The sequence below is a fragment of the Halichoeres trimaculatus genome, unplaced genomic scaffold (assembly GCF_033239565.1).
Source record: "Halichoeres trimaculatus isolate MK-OKI-2021-1 unplaced genomic scaffold, fHalTri1.1 fHalTri1_scaffold_6, whole genome shotgun sequence".
NCBI lineage: Eukaryota > Metazoa > Chordata > Actinopteri > Labriformes > Labridae > Halichoeres > Halichoeres trimaculatus.
Window position 1 is genome coordinate 35801779 of NW_027437184.1, and position 25042 is coordinate 35826820.

Sequence of the window (25042 nt, forward strand, 5' to 3'; positions counted from 1 at the left end):
CTGCCGGGTCAATAACGGATGTCATACACCAGGAAATCATTGAGTGTTTCCGGTGAGTATTTCAGCTTAAAGAGACTACGCAAGTCACTGCAGTTAAAATTAACCACTAACTCGAGTCATTTTACATTGAGACTAAATTTTTAAGGCTTAAAAATTGTCACAGATTGATTATTTTATGGTTTGATATCTTCATTCATTCTGCGAAATATGTTAGAGCTCTTATTTTGAAAGAAATATTACACAGTTCCGGAGGAAACCTCCAACAAACATTACAGAAATAGCGATGACGCTCCAACCAAAGCTCCGCCCAAATGGCTCCACGCACTGCTACATGGTTGGTCCACGTGAAGTGAGTGACGACGCTATTTGATTTTTGTCTGCATACGATTGGTCCACGTCCAGAAGTGGGCGGAGACTTGATGATGACATTTCAGGTAATTTAAAGTAAAAACACATGCTCTATCTTGACTTCTTTTTCTCCTATCAACTTGAATTCACTTTTCTGATGTAATTTTTTTTTTTTTTTTGGCTGTCTTTTCCCTGACCAACCTTATTTGTCATGACAGTCTTTACAGAAGTTAATCATCCAATAAATTTAGTCATTAACAATTTATGCAGCAACTACATTGTAGTCAAAATAATGCAAATTTTCAAAAATTGAAGACATTGACAAATTTTCATGCCATTTGATAATCTTGTTATTTCATAGTATTTTTTGAGAATAAATCTTTTTGAAAAGAATAATGTAGGACAGAATAATGAAACAACTTTATTATCGTTGTAAACAAGTGTTTTAATAAAATTAAAAGTGCAGCTTCCTCTGTGCTTCAAAAAAAAAAAAAAAGACATTCATGACAATAAAACACAGAAAATGGTCTAATAAGTATTCCTTTTTTTAAATTAGCTTTATTTCAATCAGTGATTAATCTGTTTCAGTTTTATTGTAAAATTTGTCCCGTCTGTTTTATAAATAAAATAAATATATGGTAAATTATTCTATTCTAATATGTTTTAACCTCTAGGAAGTGCATTGCCATTTATAGTTTTGCTCTGTTAATGCTGTAACAAAGGCGTTTCCCTAAAAAGGGAACCAGTAAAGCATAACATAAATTCCAAGACATAAGATTTATTTATCTATTTTCTTAAAATCCCCTGTTTTACAGTCATCCAACAGAGAAGTGACATTTTCATATTGTTTTTCACGTTATAAATTATTTACTAAGCTTTTTTTTGGAGGGCATTTTTTTCTTTATTGAATAAGATACATGAAGACAGGATATTTAGGTAGTGAGGAGGAGGGGAAGACATGCAGCAAATGGTCCGAAGTTGAACCAGCTGTGGTCTTTAAATTAAAATTAAAGTGCCCTGTTTTTATCTTAAGTTGCTTTCCTGAGTGGTGAAACCAAAAAAGTACCTTTATTTATGGGTAGGTAAGGGTCTTGCACCAAAAGATGCCTTCAGCATGTGGACACTAGGTCCTGGGATCGAACTGCCAATCTTCTCATAAAGAGAAGACCAACATTAACACTGAGCCAACTCCATCCACTCTGTCCCAAGGTTGGAATAGTTACTAATAGTACTAAAACGAAACTAAAAACGAAAACTGAAATTTAAAATACATTGCAGTTAACTCAAACTAATAAAAACTAGAAAAGAAAACAAAAACGATAAGTAAACTAAAACTGTATCTTGTGTTCATAAAACTAACTCAAACTAACTAAAATTATAGACAACATTTTCTTAGTTATAGTTTCTGACAATATTAACAGCCTTTGGAATTTAAATTAATCCGACACATTTTCCCAACCAATTTTAAGATAGTTTTCGGCAGTTGTCAGTGCCGTACAGCACCATCATAGTGAGGTACTGGGACGTGCTTGTTTACTGCACTGACTGACTGTGCTCTGTGCTGCGACAAAACGTAGGGGAGCAATGAATCAGAGCATCTGTAATAGTTTCATTGCATGTGAGTCTGCCTTTATTGTTACAGAGTCCAAGTTTCTAATTATTAAAGCTCATATTATATTGTTTTACATGATTTATGTTTATATTTGTTTATTTAAGTTTATATTATTTTTTTTGTGTTGAAGGCAGCAGCCAACAGTTCAGTATGAACATTGACTGGGCAGTGAGCACTATGATGGACTTGAAAATAAACAGTATGACAAAATATTTACTCTGACCTTTTTGAATCCTGCACCTGGTTAATAAGGTATAAAAAACTAAAACTAAAGTAAAACTAAACAAAAACTAAACTGAAACTAAGCTTTGTTGCAAAAATCAAAACTAAATAAAAACTAGAATGCCCGCTCTAAAACTAATTAAAACTAAACTGTAATGGAAAAAAAATGTCAAAACTAACTAAAACTGAACTATAATGACAAATCCAAAACTATCAAAACCTTGCCCTTTGCATGGGGTACATGACTGCTACGCTAACTGTGCTCGGGTGAGGTCTCAGGATCTAAGTACCCAACCTTTTTTTTTTTTCAAGACAGCTAAAGTGTCTCATTATAAAAAAGCAAAACCCACAAAGGCCAGACTCAGAGCTCCATGAAGGACATATAGGTAATGACTTTATTCACACGTTCATCATCACATTTCATTAATGACAGATTTTTCATAAGTGCAAGTTGACGTTGTGAGTCCAAGCAAACTCACCAAGGCAAACCCTCACAGGTTTAATCCTGCAAGATTTCAGGGCAGAGCATGTTTAAACATCAGAACATTTATAGAGTTAAACACTAACCTGTGATAATAGCTGAGAGTGGGAGCTGAGTAATGCTAAAAGCCCGTCAGAGGAAGTAAAAGGCGGCAGCTACATGCACAGTTACAAACATGTGGCATCATGTGCAGAACATCCTGCTGTGAAGACTTCGCTCTACTCTTAAGCTGGACATGAAGTGAGACCCAGGAGTACAGTCACAAGCTCTGACAGGTTCTAGCAGTTTCTCTTGGTGTGGATGAGGAGATCCCTCTGCAGGTTGACTTCCAGGCTGCCAACAGTTTTGGTTCCTGGTGGGTCAGTAACTAGAGTCAATTTGTTAAATACTCCTCGGCCAAAGTAGTCCGCCACCACGGAGAAGCCATCATTAGAGCTGCGTAACTGAAAACCAGAGACACAAAACATGTGAACCAGCAGTAACTCCAGAGATCTTCAGTTTAAGCAGTCAGTGATTAAAAAAACAAGAAATCATCAAAAGAAGAATATATATGGACCATTTGGACACGGTGTTGGCTGGGATTGTCCTGCCTACCTGTCTGTTAAAGTGGTCGTGCAGGTCTCGTTTCTGGTCCTGAGCTCGCAGCATGTCCATGACTTTGCGGTTCTCTGGGGTGCAGGTGGGGCATTCGGCCTCACTCTCTGCGTAGCTCTCAAAGCAGTGCTGATGAAAGGAGTGGCTGCACAGGAAGTGAACCGAGGGCAGCTCCAGGGGGCTGTTGCACATGTTACACTTTGTCTTCTGGAAGATTTTGGCACTGTGGAGATATAAAAACAGAAAAACAATATTTACATGAGCTTATCTGCCTCATATCCACGCCCCTGTGCCACCACCTGGGCAGATCATGGAAAGAGTTTGTGTGGGAGGCCTTTGGTCCTGGACCCACCTGGTTTTGAGCTCCTGTATCTCTGAGCGGAGGTGAGCCGTTTCCTCTCGGTACTGACGGATCTTGCGTTCGTCGTCTTCTATCTGCTGACTCTCCCTCTGCAGCTTGTTGATGAGGTAGTCTTTGATGACGGACAGAGTGGCAGTCGAGTTGTGTGCCAGCGTCTGCACCACTGCAACAGACCAGTAAAAACACATCATGTATCTGTGAGCAGACTTTCAAAGCTCAGCAGCAGAGACTTAACCTTCAGCTTCAGCTCACCCAGTAATGGAGGCATGAGGTTGTTCTGGTCGATGTGGTGGAGGACCTCGCTGATGTAGGCTTTGCAGTCTTCTTCTTTTCGCGCAAAGTAGCCGAGCGCCTGCTCCCAAAGACATCCTTCCTGATCCCCAAAGCGCTTGCAGGCTTCCACCACTTTGCCGTACTCCTCATTCTGCATGTGGTAGTGCATGATCTGCTGATATCTGCACACAGAAACAATCATAAACAATTTATGTGAAGTGGTCTAAGTGAAACTAAAATGAGCTGAAGGAATCTTTATAGGGCTTGGGAGCCTGCTCCAGGTTTGGTGTGTGTCACTCACAGTTTGCCTTTCTCGTACAGGTAGAGGATGCCTTCTTTGAAGTTGTGCATCTGGCAGAGGACCAGAGCTTTGTCAAACACTGTGTTGTCACTCCTCAGCAGTGACACCGCCTCGCCTTGAAGGACATTTTTTCTCTGCCAAACACACGACAAGTTTAAATAATAGTTTTCCATTCCTCTTTTCCACAGTGATGAAATCTATTGCTAACGGTCCATGGCTGGTCAGTCCGTTCTGGACCTACCTCAGGGTCTTGTTCATGTGCCCAGTCCTGCAGCCGGAGCTCCAGCAGTGTGTCATACACACCCTGAGGGGAGCGAGGGTCGACTTCAATCATGTGCTCCAAGAAGGCTTTTAACTCCCGAGGGTTGTTGGCAAAGATTGGGATGAATTCCTCAGAGTTTGCCTGAGATGAGAACAGATTTATAAGAAGACAAATTTTAAATCAGGGCTGTGAAGGAGCAGGCTAACACGTTTGCGGTTAGAGAGCAGCAGCAGTGCAGGCTGACCTTGTCAAAGCGACCGGCCTCCACACCGTCTCTTTCAGTGGCGTCTCCACTCGGCTGGTAGTTGGTACACAGACCCTTGAGGAGCAGCGTGGTACCTTCAGGAACATGATGCATCAGCGTCTTACCGTAACGCTTCATGTTGCTCTCGGCTTGCTCAAAGGGCAGACGTCCAATGTAACGCAGGCCCTCCTGGTAGTTCTGGATTTAGAGACATGACATGAGTAACCCTGTTGGCCTTATCTGGCTGTTTATGTCATAACTTCCTGTCTGTGAGACTGGCGTCTGTTCATATATGAAGACTTTTTTTCTACTTTCTAAGGAGAAAAATGGAGGAAAAGAGCTGAGATATGTTTTAAATGTACCAATGCTCCACATTTCAACAGCAACTCGAGTTTGCTGCGTTAGATGTCATGGGCTGTGCTTCATAAGATTCATGTTTGCAGTGTATCGCACCCAAGAGCAGCCAACATACCAACACAAAACAATACATCTACATCAATAACTGCAAACCCCAACAACACATGGCATCCCCCAAGGATCAGTTCTCTGCCCCCTCCTGTTCATCCTCTACATCAGGGATGTGAAACTCGTGCCATGGAGGGCCAAGAGGCTGCAGGTTTTCTTTCCAACCAAAAACTCCACCAGCTGATTTCACTGATTAGTCCCTGCTCTCTGCTTGAAAGTGGGGTAATCAGAGCTCTTTATGCTTCATCTGCTGAAAAGCTCTATGGAGAGGGTGGTTTCATTTTCCAGTGTGACTTGGCTCCTGCCCACAGCACCAAAAGAACCAAAAGCTGCTTCAGTGACCCTGATAATATGAAGTGCTGATAGAGGAGGAAGAGAGACACTAGACCCAAAAACACAGATGAGGCTGCTGACAAAAAAAACCTGAGCATCAGTAACCCCTCAGCAGAGCTACAGGCTGATCTCCTCCATGACACACCACACTGATGCAGGACTTCATGGAAAAGGAGACCAAGCCAAGCACTGGGTGCATATTAATGAGCACATTTTCAGGACATTTCTGCATTAAAAACAATTTTATTGGAACTATGCAAGATTTTCATTCACTGAACTTGAGGTTTCATTGACTGTAAGCCATAATCATCACCATTAAAGGAATACATTTCTCAGAGTGTTCTGAATTTGAATATAACGACACAAATACGTTTTTCTAAGCCTATTGAAGAGGAGTGAGGCGTTCTCAGCCAGAAGTCTGATTCTCTTTTCTGCAAGTTTACGCAGACATGACTGGCTGTGGCTTTATGAATGAACTATGACCTTAGTTGGACTGCTGCATGAATGTAAACATAGTGACTGTATTATCGTCTGTATGTGGATGTGTACCTGGGCCTACCTTTCATATCCAGAGACATCTGGTGACAGAAAGCACACCTTGTATTATACTTTGAAACCCACAAAGAACTAGCAAGCGTCCAAACTGCCACGGCTCATGACTCTGACACCACAGCACATTCTAGCCCTGATCCCTGGCCCTGCTCCATCTGTCTGTTTTTGTTCTGTGACTCTGTCATGATCAGTGATGCTCCCTTTCAAAAACACTAAATCTCAATCTCTTAAAGAACATTAAAAACCTGCGAGCCTCCTTTAGATGATCAGCTGATCAGCCTTTGACAGATGAAATATATTTTAAACTAAAGTTTTATGTTTTTACCTTCAGGTCTTCCAGCTGGATCTTCAGGTACCACTCATGGTGTGTGTGTTTCTCAGCTAAGAACACAGCGTGGCTGTGGTATCCAGCCTGCCGGAGAACCTTGATGGCGATCTCAACATCAAAGTGGACCTCACCCTCACTGCTCTGTTATAAAAACATGAATCAGGATCAAAATGATGCCATGACACGCTGTGGTTAAGAGTGACATGCTGGCAGCGTTCAGTCACCTTAATGAACTCCTCCAGCTTGGAGCTGTCCTTCAGCTTGGTGTAACAGTTCAGCAGCAGTGTAGTGTGGTCTGCGTTGGCCAGGGACTGTCTGTGAAGGGCCTGCAGGTACGCCGTCAGGTTGTGGATCCTCTGTGCATCAAGGAACTTCCTGATGACGTACGATGGCTCCAGTTTCCCGATAGTGCTGCAGGAACATGGATGCTTTAGCAGGGATCAAATCAAACCTAAAGATCTTAAAAACAAAGGTTTATAAGACTATTAAAAAAACAAACAGACCAACAAGGCCGAGAAAATCCTTGTGGCCCTGTTTTTTAACATATCTCTGCTCCTGCATATTCAGGGACAAAAGGACTGATGTGGTGCAGTGATGTTTGTGGTTTCAAAGGGAGAATTAGCATCTCTTAAATTTTCATCTTTAAGAGCCCATCTTTGTTCGGACACTAATGAAGGGGTTAACACAGGCACATAGATGTGACACAGTGATCTCACAGCATAGTCAGCCCAGGAGTCTAACAGTGATGTCATTACCGAATGTACTGCTGGATGGCTCCATCATGGTCTCCCTTCAGATACAGGTGATCACCGTACTGTCTGAAGATCTCCGACAGGCCGTCATTGTCCAGGTGCTGGCTCTTGGCCAGGTTTATGGCCATCACAAACAGGTTCTTCTTAAACAGCATCTGAGAGACACACAAAGAGGTCACATCCCTGCTGTCAATATGAAAACAACACACAGTCATCAGCTGGTCTGGACCCACTTCCAGTTTGGTCTGCGTGTCTTTCTCCTGGAGGACACACATGCTCCCGTCTCTGGTCAGGATGTAGAAGGAGCCCCACTCTGCCACCACGTCAATGACGTCATCAAAAGCGGCGCTGTAGGCGATGAACTTGTTGTCCAGGTCGTAGACGGTGAGAAGCTGTTTGTCTGATGGAGAGCTCCCCCTGCTGCCAAACTCCGTCCTGAGGAAAGAAACACACGCCTGTCAGGAGTGGACACGGTCACTGTGATGGTATCATCTGTACCATTCTGAGGCTCCACTTCAACGGTCTGACTGCTGACATTGTCAGTGATGCTCTGGTACTCTAATGTGACCTCTCTTTTTAAGTGACAAGTCATCTACCACATTACTATTTATAAAACCAGTGATCAGATTTACTTATTCAAGCCACAAATACTGTGTTACTAATTTTCTTATTTTTCAGGAAATAGTTTTTGAGTTCAATGGAAAATGTCAGGGGATACATTGGTGATGTTACTGTTAAAAATGCACTTCCACTAAGTAAGTATTGGCAAAACCATTTTTTATGTTAAAGGCAATTGCGGTTGATTTTTTCTCTCATTGTTCAGAAATCATAACCGGGAGTTGGGAAGTTTTCTTGTCTTCATTCATTCATGTTCTTATTTGCTTTCCACAGGGAAGAACAGCCATGGAGAATCAACAACATGTGGCTAGTTAGCGTCAAAGCGTTTGTTTGGATCATGTACCAGTGTGCGCTATATGATCAACATATGTAGTTGTAGGCACTTTGTTTCTTCACTGCTCCATGTGAGCCCATGACTCATTTTCCTCAGTTCTTCAGTCTTCTCTTCTTCTGTTGCTGTGGGTGATTGTTTTACTCCTCCTTCTTCTACTGTTTTGACTGTACAGTTGTCAACCGAGCTCATCACTACCCCCATCACTACAGTGTGAGCCACAGTTATGGGTCAGTTTTGCTGGTTGCTGGGGAGTTTGTGTTCTCACTGTAAAGGAACTGCCACAGGGCTCGAATGGAAGCGGCCGAGCAATTTCAACCTGCTTGTTTTGTCCCGCACCGGAGCGCGATTGCTGTGCTCACATATTCCCAAACGAACGGGGGTTTCGGGGGGCTGCTCAATGTTTTGGAACAACTGCTCCAAACAATCTAGGAGTGAGTACACCCTTAGAGGACTAATCAGTAATCTGATTACTTTTTCAAATCTTACTAAAAACATTGGCCGTTGTAGCTTTTACAGCTGGATATAAGGCTGAGAGTGAGGTACTAGAGAGAGCTAACATTAGCACTGTTTTGATGTGTCTGCTGTATTCATACTGGGCCTGAATCAAAACAAACTGTCACATAATAAAGAGATGACTCATCAGAAATTTTAAAAATATATACTGTATGTTACTCACGGTTATATACGTTTATCTGCCTTTTTTTGTTTATTTGAATGACAAAAACTGAACTGAAGTTACAAAAAAAGAAGAAACGGTCAAAAACATTTTCTCAAGCCTCTTTTGTTCTGGGGGGTGAGTGCCTCAAGAGGAAGAGCTGCTACTCCTTGAATCCCATCATGTGGAATAGATGGAATGATGTTTCTGTAACATCTTTGTGCGAGAATGTGCCCGGAGCATCAATCACAAAATTGCCCCAGTAGACTGCCTGTGTCTGTGTTCACCTGACCTGTTTAGATCTAAACATGGCTCCATGCCGACCCAGAGATGTGTCTCCAGGTGGGTGAAGTGAGACCCTTACTTGCTTGGGGACTTGGTGTCCCTGATGAGTAGAAACAGATACCCCCGGTGCCAGTGAGCCAACAGCTTGTGTCCATCAAAGGCGAAGCAGGGTCCTCGTTCATCGGGCTGGTACAGGTACACACATTCATCACCTGCCACGATGAACTGAGAGTCCTGGGAGGGATCTGCCAGGGAGGAGCAGCGCAGAGCACAGCCGTGTGTGTCCAGCTCCACTTTAGGGTACTCTTTAATGGAGAGGGTGTAACACTGTGCAGAGACAGAGAGACAAGAGCTCAAAAAGAAAGTCACAGGAACACAAACATTAAAGTTCCCATATTATGCAAAATTCACTTTAGACTGGTTTTGTAACAGTAATATGCGTCCCCGGCCTGTCTACAAACACCCGCATAATGAGAAAATTCTATTGTCTCCTTCTCTCGCTTGCTCCAGACAAAGTTTGGTATCGGAACATGTGTACTCAAACATGAGATGTGCCCTGCATGACGTCATGATCCTGAAAAAGTAACTCCTCCAGGCCCGCCCCTTGTACTGCCACTTCTGTGCATCGCGTTTTTCACCTTGGCTGCTCGGCTGCTTCGGTAAGATAAATATGGGGAAGTTACGAGCAAAGCACAGCGGTTGCTCAGTTGTTGGCTGCACAAAAGAGCACTGAAGTCTTTTTTAACTCCATCATCTAAGGTTTTGAAGACACAGTGTATTCATTTTATTTTTGATGGAGATGCACCCACAACAACTCCTAAAATATTGTATGTGTGTGCTCACCATTTCACTTCAGACCGCTTTCTCAACGAGGGCCAGTACAAAGCAGGATTCTCCAAGAACCTGAAGCTGAAGCATGGATCTGTACCAACTGTCCGTGACCAAGCTACAGACGCGAGAGCTGTAAGTTTTACTAATTTATGTTGCTTTACATCACTGTGATCAGCAATAAAACAGAAACTGACCCTGACTACTCTGATTGCTTGGCTGCCACTTTATTACCATACTCAAATATTTTGTGTATTCTTTATTTTACAGTTGCTCTTCATTATTCTTTCTTCTTCTATCATTTTACTCTCTGTTTCTGGACTGTACCTGTCAGACTTGTATCAGGTGGTTTCTATGAGCTGTGTGCTCTCTGGGGAGTGATGTGGGCTGTTTTTGACACTAGACACACAATCATTTCACTTTCTCTGCTGTTGCTGTTATTGATCCTGAGTTTACATTGGACTCAGCTGATCAGCCAAACTGCTGGGTATTTCTGCATAAGTATGAATATCCAACACAGTGATTCCCAACCTTTTCCAACTCAGGGCCCACTTTTGAGTCAAAAAGTTTCTCGGCCCACCTCCAATAATGCGCTCTCAGAGCACTTCTGATTTGAAGCGTAACTGAGTTTTAACATTTTAGTTAAAATTTCATTTTTTTAATAATTACACCCCCCTACCCACTCACAAAAATCATACTATTTTGGAAATGATTTGGTGGCCCACTTGCAATACCTTTGCATCCCACCAGGGGGATATTTGTATATATTTAATCCATGGAGATAAAAGATATGGAGATAAAACTTTATGAATAGGTGTAAGATACTGTTTACTGCTCTCCTCAAAGCCACCAAACTTTATTGGCAAAAATATGTAATGTACCTTAAAAGGGGACATATCATGCTTGTTTCTCCTTTTCACTATGCCAGACTAGGATGCCTGTAAAGCATTTCTGCCCTCAGTGCAAGTCATTTAGTTCCTTCATCGCCCCACAATAGCGTTCTCAATATCCTCATTTTAGTCCATTCTGAAGATCTCGTTGAAACGCTCCGTTTCCAGAATGACCTCCAGTAACCTCGCAACGTCACAGCCCTTTGTGCTCTGATTGGTCAGTTCTATCAGAGGGGCGGAGGGGGTAGAGCCAGGGGGCGGTTTTTGCAGCATGGCAGTATTTACAAAATCGCCATATTGGATGAGGCAGACCGAGCGAGTTTGCTGTTTGCCAAAACTTCACCGTAAGGCATTGATAGCGCTAATAAAATGGCAGAGTGTAGGATACGTCCTTTTGTATTGGACCCCGAGTCAGACCCGGTTCTGCAGCTCAGGAGGAAGAAAATCCACCTGGACACAGATCATCTCAGCACGCTTCAGTGTGGTGAGTCAAACCGGTACTGTAACATGTATAGTTTATACGTGGAAATATAGGCAGACTTCACCAATAAACTATTTCTATAACAGGGCTCCATCCTGCTCCTTCACTTTTCTCTGTCTGTTTTATCCATCATGCTGAAAGTGTAGTCTAAAGATCGCCTCTACCGTCAGTTCGTCACTATGTTATTACCGCAGCATTATTGTGGTCCAGGTTCACAGTGCATGTCAGAACAAGCGCAAATATCACAGTCTCACACGTATTACGACGTCTGCTAAAACTACAGTGTTTTAACTGCTAATTCACCATGTAAAGCCGAGCTGCTCAGCAGAGCAGAGTCCCTGCATCCAGCATCTGAGGGGGGATACTCGGCTCTTGGTGGGTGTATCACAGTCCCTGCATCTAGCACTCAGTTAAGTTAGCCAGAGCTGCTAGGGAGCTGTATTTATACTCGGCTCTTGGTGGGTGTATCCCTCGGTGGTGGTTGTGTGACTAACTGACATCACAGAGGAGGAGCTGCTTTATCAGATTACTCCAATAAAAAGAAAGGATCCTCTTGTCATCACGCAGGTCGAAATCTCGCGGCCAACTGGCAATGACCTATTTTCAGAGGCATCAAATCTCATTCTAGGATATCAGAAAAAATACAATATCTCATTTTTTGAAAATTCAGGGGGTGAAAGGTCTTGTTTTCAAATTTATTATATTATAAGTAAGTATTAAATCAGGGATCAGCATGATATGTCCCCTTTAAGCTACTACAGGGGTACCAGAAGGACAAAATAGCAGAATAGCAAAACACACACCCTTTTTGTGGTGCACTACTGGAGCACAGTACAGTCTTCTTCAGAATGAAGGTCTACATAGTTATTATATTATATGTAAGTTTTAAATCAGGCATCAGCATGATACGTCCCCTTTAAAATGATGCAGTAAGCTACCACATTAAAGCCTCTCCTGGGGATAAAACAATATGGTGTTAAATGAAGTTTGGTGGCTATAAAGAGATCTCAGAGCTGTCACCACAGGCATGTTTGTCTTGTCTGTTGAGGCTGTTTATCTGCCCACATCAATTAATGTCAGTACTACAAGGAGGGTTTTTCTACTTACAAACACTTTCTCCAGAGTGGCCACAAATAAATGTGTGACCTTTGCCATTTGGCGGAAAGCGAGCCCAGTGACTGGACTGGTTCCCTCGTGCAGAGTCAGAGTTTTACTGTGCCGGTCTCGTGTGATGTCACCTTTGGTCAGGACCACACTGCCATCTGTGAAGCCTGTTAAGAAACACAACATTCAATTTAATTTAGGAAGAGAAAATGATTCTTAGTCAGCATTACAGGGATAACCAGGGCTCCTCTTGGTGTCTTACCAATGGCCATGAAGTTCAAGTTTTCATGTACACTGAGGCAGGATACCTCTGTGGGCTTGTTCCCAGGAATAGCTGGAAATATTCTAGTGCAGAGGGGATTTCCACTGTCTCTCTTGTCCAGGTTCCACACCTTCACCTGAGACGTGAGAAGAGAGCGTGTTAACCTGTACAGCATTAAAACCATCTACATACCTGTTGTGAGCTTCTATGTCTACTTACCAGGGGGTTTATTCCGTGTTCATCCTGCCCCACAGACACCAGGATGCTGTGCTGCTTCAGCTGGTACAGGTGTGTCACTCTCAGCTTGTAGGCCTGGAAAGATGTCAGCTGCAGGGAGCGGGTCAGAGTGGAGATCTTTCCATCCATATGTGAGATCATGGAAGTTAAGGACAGATTTGTTGAGCCATGAGAGATGAAGGGAGCATGCTGTTTGCTAATCACTGAGAGCTCTGTCTTTCGGGTCAGAGATGACAATACAGCGAGGTTAGAGAAGGCAGATAGATAAAAACAGTACCATGTGAAGAAAATATCTCTATTTGTTTTTCAAAGCAACAGACAGTAGGGGAAATCACTACATTTCCTGATAACAGAGCTGTGGCTAGCAGTAGAGCTAGCTTAATGCTAGCAGGAGCCGTTGAAGGATATCTCCCAGGACGATGTGGCCTCGGCCGGAGTCACACGCAGTTATCCCGCTCGGAAGAGTAAAGTTTTTTCCATTATCCACGGGGTGCTTCACCGTGTCTTTATCGAAGAAGACGAATTTCCTCCACTGCAAGAACGCTGCCATTTTGTTAGCTTTAGCTGCGCCAAGTCAGGTGACACCACAGTCACGTGACCTGACACCAACTGGACAACGTCAGAAAACAATGAGGGTGTTTTTATCCTGAAAAGTTTAATCAGAGCAGAAATACCGATTATATGTAATTCATCCAGTATTCTTTCCTCATGACCAAAGTATGGAAGCCCGTTAAGGTTAAATAATGAATATATATATATATATATATATATATATATATATATATATATATATATATATATATATATATATATATATATATATATATATAAATATATAAATATATATATATATATTCCATTGATGTCTCACATCAATGGAAATAATTAGAACACATCCATAATGATTGGTCATGGAAATATAACCTGTATAGAAAAATGGTCTTTGTGGCTCAACTTGCCCCAGCTGAGGGGTAAATTGCTACACCTCAAAGGGTAAATTGTACCACATGGGGGTAAGTTGACCGTTTGACTTTTTTGGTGGCTTGAAGTTGATGAACCGATCTCGACCTAAAAGAATAGGCACAGTATTAAGAATCTGTTTAGATAAAGACCAACTGTTTACCTGAGTTGAATTGTGATCTCTTCTGCACTACCTGATGAATGGTTAGCTTTCCAGCTCTCGGGGACAGGGATATTTTTTTCTGCCATTTCATAGGCTAGATCACGGGATTTCTTTGCTGTGAGGCCATGGAACTGGTCAGCCAGTTTTTTCACATGCTTTGTAAGGTCTTCCTCCATCTCCTCTGTGAAGACCCTCTTTGTGTTTGCTGTCCCTGTGTAGCCTGCCACTGTCCCTCCCCCTCCCTCTTTCTTTTTTGGGAATCTGCGTAGGGTTGACCTGTCAAAATTTCTCTCTGAGGCCTCTTTTCTTATGGATTTTCCACCCTGGACTTTGGTTGCTGCTCTCTGCATCTCCTCAGGGGGGTGTTGAGCCCCAGTTTGTCTTCCTGCTGTATTTCCTCGACATTCTAGCTTGTCTACATTGTTACAAATATTCAAAAAAAAATAAAATAAAATAAAATAAAATAAAAAATCATTATGTATTACGTAACATGTTTTACCTCTGACACTTTAGTGCCTCATTGTGGGGTAAGTTAAATCACTGGGTCAATTTACCCAAACAATTTGGCTCACTTTACCCCACAGCCACCACTTTGTTAAAAACAACCTAGCCTAGCAATTCAGGCTAATACCTAGCTACACGATTCACATGGTTTTATACATTGATAGTTCAGCAACACATTTAATTGATATTTTTAAATATAGTTACAATTATTTTGAGTTTAGATTCATTATTTGTGATATGTTAAAAATTTACTTCGACGTGCAAAAAATGATTTTTGGAGAATAAAAGTTACTTAACACTTCAACTTTTGTTACTGTTTACCACGGAGAGCTTGAAATGAGGTGGGCTAACTCAATACAGAGTCATGAGACTACTGATTCGTACCGTTTCCCAGAGACAGGGGGTGGGTCAATTTACCCACAGGCTCAACTTACCCCGTTTCGTAGACTTCCACTGCAGTCTTCTGTCTTTACAGTAATTTTCTGAGCATGTTACTAGTTTAACTAAAGTATCCTGTTCGGCCCTCGTTATAAAGGTTTGGCAGGTCCCATTTGGATCATTAACGTAAAGTGCTTAACAAATATAATAGCGTACCACCACGTGTAAGGTGTTTGCCTCTGCCCTAAATATTGCTGATTACCAAATGATTTATTGTTTCTGTAATGGTTAATCCACAACCTTTTTAATCAAAATGTTTTATCCTAAAGTAGAATTATTGTTATTATCCATTAATTCTCAAATATACTGTTTCACAAAAAAAACCTCTTACTTTAAACTCACAGCAGGCTGTGACTTGATGTAGGGAGCGTCAACAAAGGCCAGATTAAAAACAAAAAGGAAACTCAAATACTCAGGAGTTTAACCTAATTCTGTATTTTTGTCACATGAATGCTCTGCTGTTGGTTAGACTTCAACTATCAGCTCAGGAGGAGATGCTCTGACTGCATGTGGAGCTCATATTGGACTGACCCTGCCCCCCATCATTGTGTGACATCATTTTAAGATTCTATTTTAATCATCTTTAGCTACTGATAGAGTTGTTCTTTTTTAACAAAAATAAGAAGAAAATCCAAGAGAGGAGATGATGACCCAAGTGTTCACAGAGAGGATTGGTGCAAGTGAAATAAATAAGCAGAAACAACAACCTTTTCACACAGATGGAATAGATACTGTTTTAATAGGTGTTTAAGAAGTAATAGTTGCGTCAGCAGAAATTGTAAAAGGAATAATATTTGCATCAGCAAACAGTGTTATGACATAAGAGTTGTGTGTGTGTATATGTGTGTGTGTGTGTGCGTGTTTGTGTGTGTGTGTATGTGTGTGTGTGTGTGTGTGTGAGGAAAAGGGGATGTAGGATACAGAGGGCAAACAGGTGACTGAGGGATCCCTCACTAAGCAGGGGCTCCAATAAGGCAAGGCTGCGTTTAATAAGTGGGCTGCAACAATCATAAAACATAGCAGTCATGGTGATTACTAGAGACATAAATTAAACACAAACTATCAGAGGAAAGAGACGTCTGCCGATAACATCGTTCACAGAAAGCAATAATCTACATTCCAGTAAAGGGTAGATACTCTTATACACGTTCATGTATAAATGGATGCATATTCAGTTGTATATTTTATTGTCTTGTTATTTAGCTAAACCTATAAAAAGGAACAGTAATAAATAAGTTGAAACTCAAGCATTCAATCGCTCTGATTGCAGGAGTGTCCCTGTTTTATAAACTGTCCTGAACAGACTTTTACCATCAGGAGACAGAGAGAAGTAGCAGACCAGGAAAGGCTGTTTTCCTACAGTTTCAACAGCAACGCTCTCTCAGTGATCAGTCTGGTGAATGCTCAGAAGGTACAGTAAGTCATCTGGACTTCAAATCTCCACAGATTTACACCAAGGTTGCGGCGCAGCAGCTCTCTTGTTACTTTGAAACAGACTACGCACCAAAGGAACAGTACATCATCATCATCATCATCATCGTCATAGCATACATACAGTACAATCAAGACTGAATTAGAAAAATACAGGTACAAAATGATTACATTCAGAAAGACAGTACTAGCACAACAGGGTATTATAGTCATCTCGGTAACTAATATAGGAATTTAAACTTTATAGAAGCATTTCTAGATAGAAAAGTGAGGGCGTGGAGAAATGACATTATTATGGCTGTTTGGGTTTCTTATTGACTCATCTCTTGTAAATATAATAGTTAAAATGCATAATTTCCATAGAGAGGGTAAAAATTAAAGTTTTTCTTCAAATACCATGTTTCTTTTGGTTTGGGTAATAAGGTGCAAATACTGTTTCTTAACAGAGGCATCAAGCGGCGCCCTTTTTGTTGCACTTTCAAACAGCGAGGGAGTCCTAGAGATACACAGGATGAATTGTGCTGATAGAGTTACCTGAAGATTTACACACCTAGAAAAATGCAGTGCAACTGTTATGCTTTTGTTCCTGCAGAGAAAAAAAAAACAGGTTTGTTTAAATATAACTTTCCCTTTTCTTTGGCAAAAGTCAATAAACTCACGAACTATGAGCAAATATATCTCTATGTGGGGGAAGACAATTTCTTTGTCTTTACAAAGAGTGACACTGATGTCCACCAGTGGAAGAACCGTGATGTAACTTTCTCTCTTATCTGAAAAAATATATTTCACTATCATCATTTTTATTTTTATAATCAGGACTATCTTAAAGCATCCTGTTGTTTAATCCGTGTGTTAGATTTTAAGAGAAATTTAGAGAAGAATCATAGATATATATTTTTTTGCACATCTACTGTTTGCACATGAGGGCTTACATAAGCAAAGCATCATTACTAGGTAACAAAGCCTCGATTTAGGAAAATACTATAATAAGAAACACAAGTTCTCTAAGACCCATTTCTTTTAGTCTGCCCTGTCAGGAAGAGTCAAAATACTCTGAACACATCTCGTCAAAAAAAGGTGAAGTAGTCACAGTCAGACACACTCCTCCAGAGGTGCAGAGACAGGCTCCGGTGTGCAGACGCTGCATGGATCTCAGTGCCCTGTGTGCTTAGAAACATGCACTCATCCAGGAGCCCGATCCCTCCGCCACATTCTGGATCCAGAAATCATAAAACACTGAGGTTCAAACGAGCTAAAACAGTTCAGATTAACGAGCGTCGTAAAAGCACACACTTTGAAAAAACAAAGAAAAGGAAGATCTGGAGTTAAAAATGTGGTTCACGGTAAAGTATTGGTCTACACAGAGAAACAGAGGCTGCAGGGGAGCAGAGGGGTATTGCTAGAGAGTAAGTGTAGCACTTAGTGGATGCTCCTCCAGGTTCCATCAACCCTTAGGAAGACAAAAACCGGCAGCTGGACTTCCACTCTTTCATTTCTTCACTACGTCAGCTGATGGACTGTAAACAGAAGTATGGCCCAGACAGGCGTGGAAATGGAATGATACGGACCGCACATCGACATAAATAGACCAAAAAAAGAAGAATAACACTCCTAAATATGACAATGATTGAAGGGGACCTCTGAGTAGACCATTACTTGGCAATAAAATCTCAAAAGGCCAATAAACAAACAGGGAATCACTTTCTAATGCTCTGTCTCCAAAGAACAGCCTTGTCTGATCCGTTTCTCATTTTATGAGACATGATTTCACCAGATAATTCATTATTTCAGATTGTCACACGTCTCTCTACGCCGCTGGCTTTAGCCAGGTCCTGAGGACTCTAAAGACACGACATGAGGGCTCTGTTTGAAGAGCGACATGAGCGCTGGAGACAAAGCATGTCATCACCTTTCAGAGAGCAACAAGGGCTACAAATTAGTGCAGTTTGTATAATATAAACAAAGAGAAACAGCTGTTCCAGTAAATGAGTCACACACACACACGCACAGTTACTTTCCTAACTGCTACGCAAACTGCAAAAAGATCAAGTATTGACAAAAAAAACTGCATTTCACCTTCAAAACATCAGATCAGGACTGTGACACGTCAGGAACAGGAGGAGAGTTTGTGTGGGTGTGGAAAGGGGGCAGGTCTTCGGGGGGGCAGGGTTAAGGCTAGATTTGGATCACTTTCACTCACCCTGCTGTTACCGTCTGTGAGCCTGACGGAGACGTTACAGATAACAAACAGACCCTCGCACCTACAGCCAGCTCCATGTCAGCGTCTGTGCAGGACTCCTCTCACCCTCAGTCCAACAGGATCATTGTTATTATTAGTTATGGCTACCACACACGGTCCAACAGTAGCATTAACACAAAGACTCATCATCCATGATTCAAAGTAGTTTAAGAACAGCCGTCAGTGTACCAAAGGGCCACAGCGTCAGCAGGTTGAGATCTGAAGTGTGTCCGTGGTGATGTTTACCCTGGTTAAAGTCGTTTTGGGTTGAAGCTGGGAGGACAGAGCTGTTCAAACACAGAGGTATTCTAGCAGAGGAGGAAGAGGAGGAGAGGAGGAGGGGACTCTTCAGTAGGCGTGTGTGTGAGGTAAAAAGGTAACAGAAAGCCGTGTTTGTCTATAAAACCAATGCTGTGTTGTGTTTATCTAAAATGCTATCTTTAAATTGCAGGATTTGACCTTAAAACAGGGTACAACAAACCCATGACATCCATGTCTACGAGGGAAGCCATGCACTGGGGGGACAGTCTGGTTCTTCCACAGGCCCTAACAGAGCATCTAAAGGGGGGAGGGAGGAGTTCAGAGAAGGCATCCTTCCTCCGACTGGTGGAAGGCTTCAGGGAAACACTGAGATAGCGAGGAGCATGGAGGAGAGGGGCTCTTTCTCCAACATGAACCCGAGCTCAAGTAAAGAAGCTGGAGTCCGTCCACACTTCCAGATCAAGTCTCCCTTCAGGTCTCTGCAGGCCTACCACCAGGGAAAAATCCACTTCCAGTGTCCGTGTTGTGGCTTCTTCAAAAAGCAGCAGATTTTCACTGATCGGCGCAAGAAATGAGGACTGGAGTCTGTCCCAGCTCTTTCTTCTTACTCTCAGCCAAGCCTCTCTGGCCTCTGAAACACAACACACACACACACACACACACACACACACACACACACACACACACACACACACACACACACACACACACACACACACACACACACACACACACACACACACACACACACACACACACACACACGATTAAAAAAAACACTCAAGGTGAAAAGAAACACTCAAGATATGTTTAAACATCCAGTTTCTCTTTTCCCTTCAGTCTGAACTGAAACTTTTCAATCTTCAGCCATGGTCAAGTTTTTACATCCAGTGCTCTGGGTTTTGAAGGTCAAATAAGAGTAGTTCTGGATTATTTTTGGAGAACAGGTCTGTTTCACAAAGCAGGTTTAAAAAAACTCTGAGTCTGATCCTGAACCCTGAGTTGATCTATTTTAAGACATGAAACTCAGAGTTTCCATTTCCAGAACAACTGGACACCTGCAGCTAAAGCCTGGCTCACACTACAGGATTTTAAAAATCTTAAAAGATTCTGAAATCAGGTTGTATCTCACACATAAAGAGAATCTTCACAGATCATCTTCTCTTAAATCTTAAGCACGCTCTAACAACAAGATATGAAAATACTGACCAGCACACACTAAAGGATTTCACCAAGATTATCCGACCAGAAAGTGATGCACCACATGTGCTCAGTTGTTTGATCTGAGGTTTTTAGCGCACTGGTGGGACAGGAGGAGAGAGAAGCGGAGCTGTCTGCAGCGGTGCCTTTCATCCATTACGTGCATGCAGAGGGACAGAGGTGAAACTGTTGCTGTATCAGCCAATAATGGCATGATCTCACACAGATCACTGATAAAGCAACAGTTTACTACTGTATGAAAATGGCGTGGTTATGTGTTATTTTTAAAGGCATTATTGAACTGGCTCGAGTGGGCCAGTGGAGCGCGCAGTCAGCTGACCCGGAGCCTTTCAGTTGCACTTTGAGCCTGCGTTTGTTGTCGTCCAGTCTCTGGGGCTCTTTCTAATAGTCTGTCATCCTCAGTGAGAATGAATGTTGTAATCATCCAGATAAATATCAAACATGTTTGAAAATTATCAGGGCGGCTCCGACGAGTCTGTTAGACGATCGTGGGGCTAAAGATTCATCTGTCAACCGCTCACACTAGAAGATAATCTTTGAGAGATCTTAATGCGCTCATACACGGAGTTTAAACATGTTTTCAAGAAGAGGAGAAACTACTGCAGCTGCAAAAGAGAGGAAAACATTGCTGCTCTGGTTACTGCATCATTTTTAACGTAGTTCTTTGCAATCACAATAATAGTACAGGGGAGTTTGAATGTCTTGAAGGGAAGCCTTTTCATTTTTTTTAACTTAGGTGCGATCCCACTTGGCAGCAGCTTAGGATGAAATATGAAAACCGAGGTCTGAGGTCGCAGCACATCATCAGCAGAATACTATTTAAAATTGATTTAACAGATTTCTTCAGATTCTTTTTTTTTTCGTTGCTAGGCGCTGCTCAAGTAGCTGCCTGTTGCAGTAGCTCTCTCGTCTGTCCGTTTCTTGTGATTTTTTTCGTCTCTTTTTCATAATCTTTGTATTTGGAGTGGATCATCACTTTGTATGGTTCATTGTTGGTCATGGACACCAAACTTTTTGTGGCGTCAGTGATATTTTTACTACTTTTCTCCTGTGTTTGTCTGGAGATCCTACATGTATCCATGGCTGCATTGTTTACATGTGAAATTAGCTGTTAGCAGCCTGTAGCATGTCAATGCTAACTAGAGTAGGGCTTGATGATTTCCCTCGAGCTGAAGAGGAGGAGGTGAGGACGACGTGCTGGTTCTCGGTGTGAGCTGGGAGGTGACGACGTGGACCTGTCCTTCCATCCATCGTTGTTGGGAACGTGGGATCTATCTCTGGTGGGATGGAGATAGATGCTAGCCCAGCGGCAGAGGGGCTGTCGGAGGGCAGAGTGGTATCCTGCTGTTCACGGACGTGGCTGATGGAGCTGACATCGGACGCTGGCCCCACATTGGAGGAGCTTCGCCTGCTGTGAGCAGACAGGATCCAGGAGACAGAGACTGAACAGACTGCTGTGGAGGCTCAGTCCTGGACCCTGTGGAGGTGGAGACTGGCTGGGCTGGAGAGTGGTGGACGGGCTGTCATCATCTATTTTCTTATGGACATTTTTGCACTTTCTATACACTTTCTTACTTTTGTTTTCTTGATTGCTGCTGTGACTCCTGAATTTCCCCTCAGGGATAAATAAAGTATTTTCTATTCTCTATTTTTATTCTATTCTAAAAGCTGTTTCAGGGTGGGGCACACTTTTCTGACTGCCCTGAGTAAACCTGCCTTTCTCAAGTGACCAGCATCTCTGACACTGAACCAAAAAACTTCCATTTGCAGAAACGCGCAGTGCAACACACAGTATCTGCTGGAATCCACAGTATCTGCTGGGACTGTTGCAAATGTAAAGACCGATTGTGTCGTGTATGTAGATGATGATCTGTGAAATGAAAACTGTACCGCTCAAAAAGACGACTGTCTGGGAATGCTGGAACATCTCTGCTTTGTCTGATAACAATCTCCTGACGAATATTTAATCCTCTGCTCAGTAATGCTGCACCGTCATCCACAGGATCGTGAACAAGAGGACATGCCATGTCATATGCCAAGTTATGGAAAAAAGTCAGTAACCACCTACTGTGCCTGGTTTACTGCTAATATACTGACTCGGATTTTTTTTTTAAATGAAGGCAGAATGAGGCAAAAGTGGCCTGCTGACTGACTGACTGAATGAATGAGGAGATCAAATGGTGTGTGTGGCTCTGAAAGAGACAGAGACAGGGGGAAACTTGAGGTTCAGTGAGAAAAACCTGCTCCTGACCAGGTTCGGTTCACAGACTCAGTTTCCAGAGTAACAGACTCCGAGGTTGAGCTACACCTCTTTGTGAAACAGGCTTGAGTTTCCCCTCTTTCTCAGGTTTGATTAACCTCCCTTTCTGAAATGGAAAACCCAGAGTTTCCCTTATCTCAGGGTTAACATATTCTGAGTTTTCACCAAACCTGTTTTGTGAAACAGACTCCAGAACTACAACACAGCCTGAGCTTCCCTCTGTTATTGTCATGAGCTGAATGATGCTGGATAAAGTTGTAAAACTGCCGCTGAAACGATCTCCCCACCTGTGAACGTTCTCCATGGCTGCGACCTCAGCGAGGGCTGCCAGGCTGAAGAAAGCAGGTAGTTCTTGAGGTGCCGGGCTGCTCTCCTCCTCCTCCTCCTCCACCCTGGGATTACTGTAGCACCCATCTTCATTGCATAAATTCTGTTGGGGTAATGGCTTCAAATCCTGTTCCTGGGTCAGGTCCCTGTTTTTCTCCTCTGTGAAAGCCGAGAACATAAAACAGGAACAGAATGTGAATCAACTTTACAGATTTCCTTTTTGGATCTTTGACACATAAATAAGTTGAAGAAAACAAAAAGCTAGCATCAGCTGTGCTGGAACACAGCCTGTAACCTGCGTTTATTGCTATTACCCTAACATTTTTGAGATATGAAGTGTCTCACCCTCGACTGGAGACACGCTGCCATCAGCTGTGCGCACCAAGTGTGTGATCTTGGTCTTCCTGGCCTTCCTCTTCTGGCTACCAACTAGCATCTCCATACTAGCGTGGCCCTGCATGTCTGGGCACATTGTGGCAACGGGGGCACATGATTTGGCTTTGGAAACTGAATCCAGCAGGCTGGAGTCACTCTGTACCACTGCTGGGGGAGAAAGGTCAGAGAGGAAGTCAGAACCAGGAGCCTTGCACAGAGGGGGTCGTGACCATCACATTGATTCAGAATCATTTTAAGTGAACCCAATGAGTGTGAATTTAAAGAAAACCTTTCATAAACTAATCCTTTGGGAAAAATTATCTGATGTGCTCTTTTCATCTTTGTTTCTTTAGGAATATCTTCTAAATTGTTTTTACTGAACACTTTTAAAGCATTAGCCTGACACATGGTGACAGTTTGATGGGCCAAAGTTTCAGATTTAACTGGAACTACTTTCATGAAACTCACACGCACAGGGGAAAGATAAGAAGTAAAAATTTACATTCAAATGCTTTATTGTAAAAACTATGAATGAATTGTGTCGAGGTAAGAAAATGTACATGTGAAGTTTCTTTGATCAAGACATTATTTCTGTCTCATAAAACTCAACAAGTCATTCCCTCTATTCCATTGGCAGTTTTTTTTTTTCATATTTTTGTCTTAAAACATTTTGAATTTGAGACTTTGGAGACCAAAGTCCAAGAATAAGATAAAACTCTAGCTTAGATTTCAGTCAGAGTTTCAGAGGTTTAGATGAAGTTCTGTTTTGAGGGAGAGGAGTAATCTAAACTGGATTAAAACATGGCAGCACTCAACTATGACATATAAACTCCTATATCTAAGGTTTTTAATCTTAACATTTAAGTGTCAAAATTCATTGGTGCTGAGGGGTAAACTGATCAGCACCAACATCTTTCTAATGTGAAGCAGCTTTTTGGAATCAACCCCTTAAAGATTTGCATTTGAGGAGTCCATTTTTTTCCCTAGCTTTGTCAGAGAAGGACATAAATCACAGATAGTTATGATATTAAATCACATTACACATGATAAACATCTTTTCAGCAGGCGAGCATATTTCTAGCACATTTTCAAACATCAATCTTAAATCTGTTTTTGCTCCATCTAAGGATCCTTTCTGTTAAATCCAGACTTCAGTTACTTCAGAAGCAGAGACGAGACATCAGAGGTGGTACACAGAGTATCTGGATGAGCTTATACATGCTGTTCCCACTTTAATGTGCACAGAAATCAAGGTTCTTTTTCACCTTTGTCCACTGCATCTGGTTTCTCCTTTTTGTGTTTGTGCTTCCTAACAATCTTGTGGAATGAAGTCTTTTTCTGAGATGGAGATGACCCTGATAAAGCAAAGAAAGAAAAGGAAAAAGAAAAAGAGCATGGGAATGCTGTATTATGGAGGAGAACTGGTCCTGAACAGCAGAGTGGAGAACATGCTGACAGTGATGAGATGAGAGGACATCACTGGGTTTTTATTCTGTCTACCTTTGACAGCTTTGGAGACTTCCTCTTGGACAGCTGAGCCGTCGCTCTTCTTCTTCTTTGTGACAGTCGTCCCCTTCTTGTCGAATGTCATGGGGCTGTACTGAGGAAGGCTGTTAAACTTCCTCTCAAACTCCTCCTCCAGTTTCCCCAGGCTGACAGGAGAAGATCAAACCAGGTTTAGTCCACTTAAGCATTAAAAACAAAGGGTGTAGAAAAGTTTCAGAGGTTAATGAATTGGTCAGGTCTGTGCTGACAAAATTCTAGGATCATGAGGTGTGATGCACCTCCACTGTTATGCTCCTGAACGGATCTATGTTAAATATATCATCCTCTAAAAACTGTTCGCTACTCGTTGGCCTAATGGCAGCAAAACAATCACTGGCTCCATGGTGGAAATCACCATTTCTCCTTCCAAAATCTCAGTGGATGACTATCTACCTTCATGTAGTTGTTATAGAGCTCTCAGTGTAGAGGACACATGAAGCTACTGAAAAATACTTTCTCCAGGGAAAGATGCATCAATGTGTTCTACAAAATTTTG

General features: G+C 42.2%; 2 protein-coding genes across 8 annotated transcripts in view; both read right to left on the reverse strand.

Moving 5' to 3' along the window:
* Positions 1 to 2559: 2559 nt before the first annotated feature.
* vps11 (VPS11 core subunit of CORVET and HOPS complexes) lies at positions 2560 to 13434 on the reverse strand. The gene is made up of 16 exons (XM_074672949.1): positions 13227 to 13434; positions 12805 to 12949; positions 12586 to 12721; positions 12327 to 12490; positions 9100 to 9347; positions 7362 to 7563; positions 7132 to 7283; positions 6601 to 6787; positions 6374 to 6517; positions 4699 to 4896; positions 4434 to 4595; positions 4193 to 4326; positions 3871 to 4073; positions 3610 to 3781; positions 3258 to 3480; positions 2560 to 3106 (listed from the first exon to the last, which is right to left on the reverse strand). The coding sequence occupies exons 1-16, from the start codon at positions 13370 to 13372 to the stop codon at positions 2942 to 2944; spliced, it is 2781 nt and encodes a 926-aa protein (XP_074529050.1). The 5' UTR covers positions 13373 to 13434; the 3' UTR covers positions 2560 to 2941.
* A 2180-nt stretch (positions 13435 to 15614) lies between these two features.
* bbx (BBX high mobility group box domain containing) overlaps positions 15615 to 25042 on the reverse strand; it is a 36298-nt gene continuing 26870 nt past the window's right edge. For 5 of the 7 annotated variants that reach the window (XM_074671921.1, XM_074671920.1, XM_074671919.1 and 2 more), the window contains 5 exons: positions 24502 to 24653; positions 24267 to 24356; positions 22972 to 23169; positions 22587 to 22785; positions 15615 to 19449 (listed from right to left, as the gene is read on the reverse strand). In XM_074671921.1, coding sequence (XP_074528022.1) covers positions 19371 to 19449; positions 22587 to 22785; positions 22972 to 23169; positions 24267 to 24356; positions 24502 to 24653 — 718 coding nt within the window. In that variant the 3' untranslated portion in view covers positions 15615 to 19370. The remainder of the gene's footprint in view (positions 19450 to 22586; positions 22786 to 22971; positions 23170 to 24266; positions 24357 to 24501; positions 24654 to 25042) is intronic. The other 2 variants (XM_074671923.1, XM_074671924.1) reach the window with 2 other exon arrangements.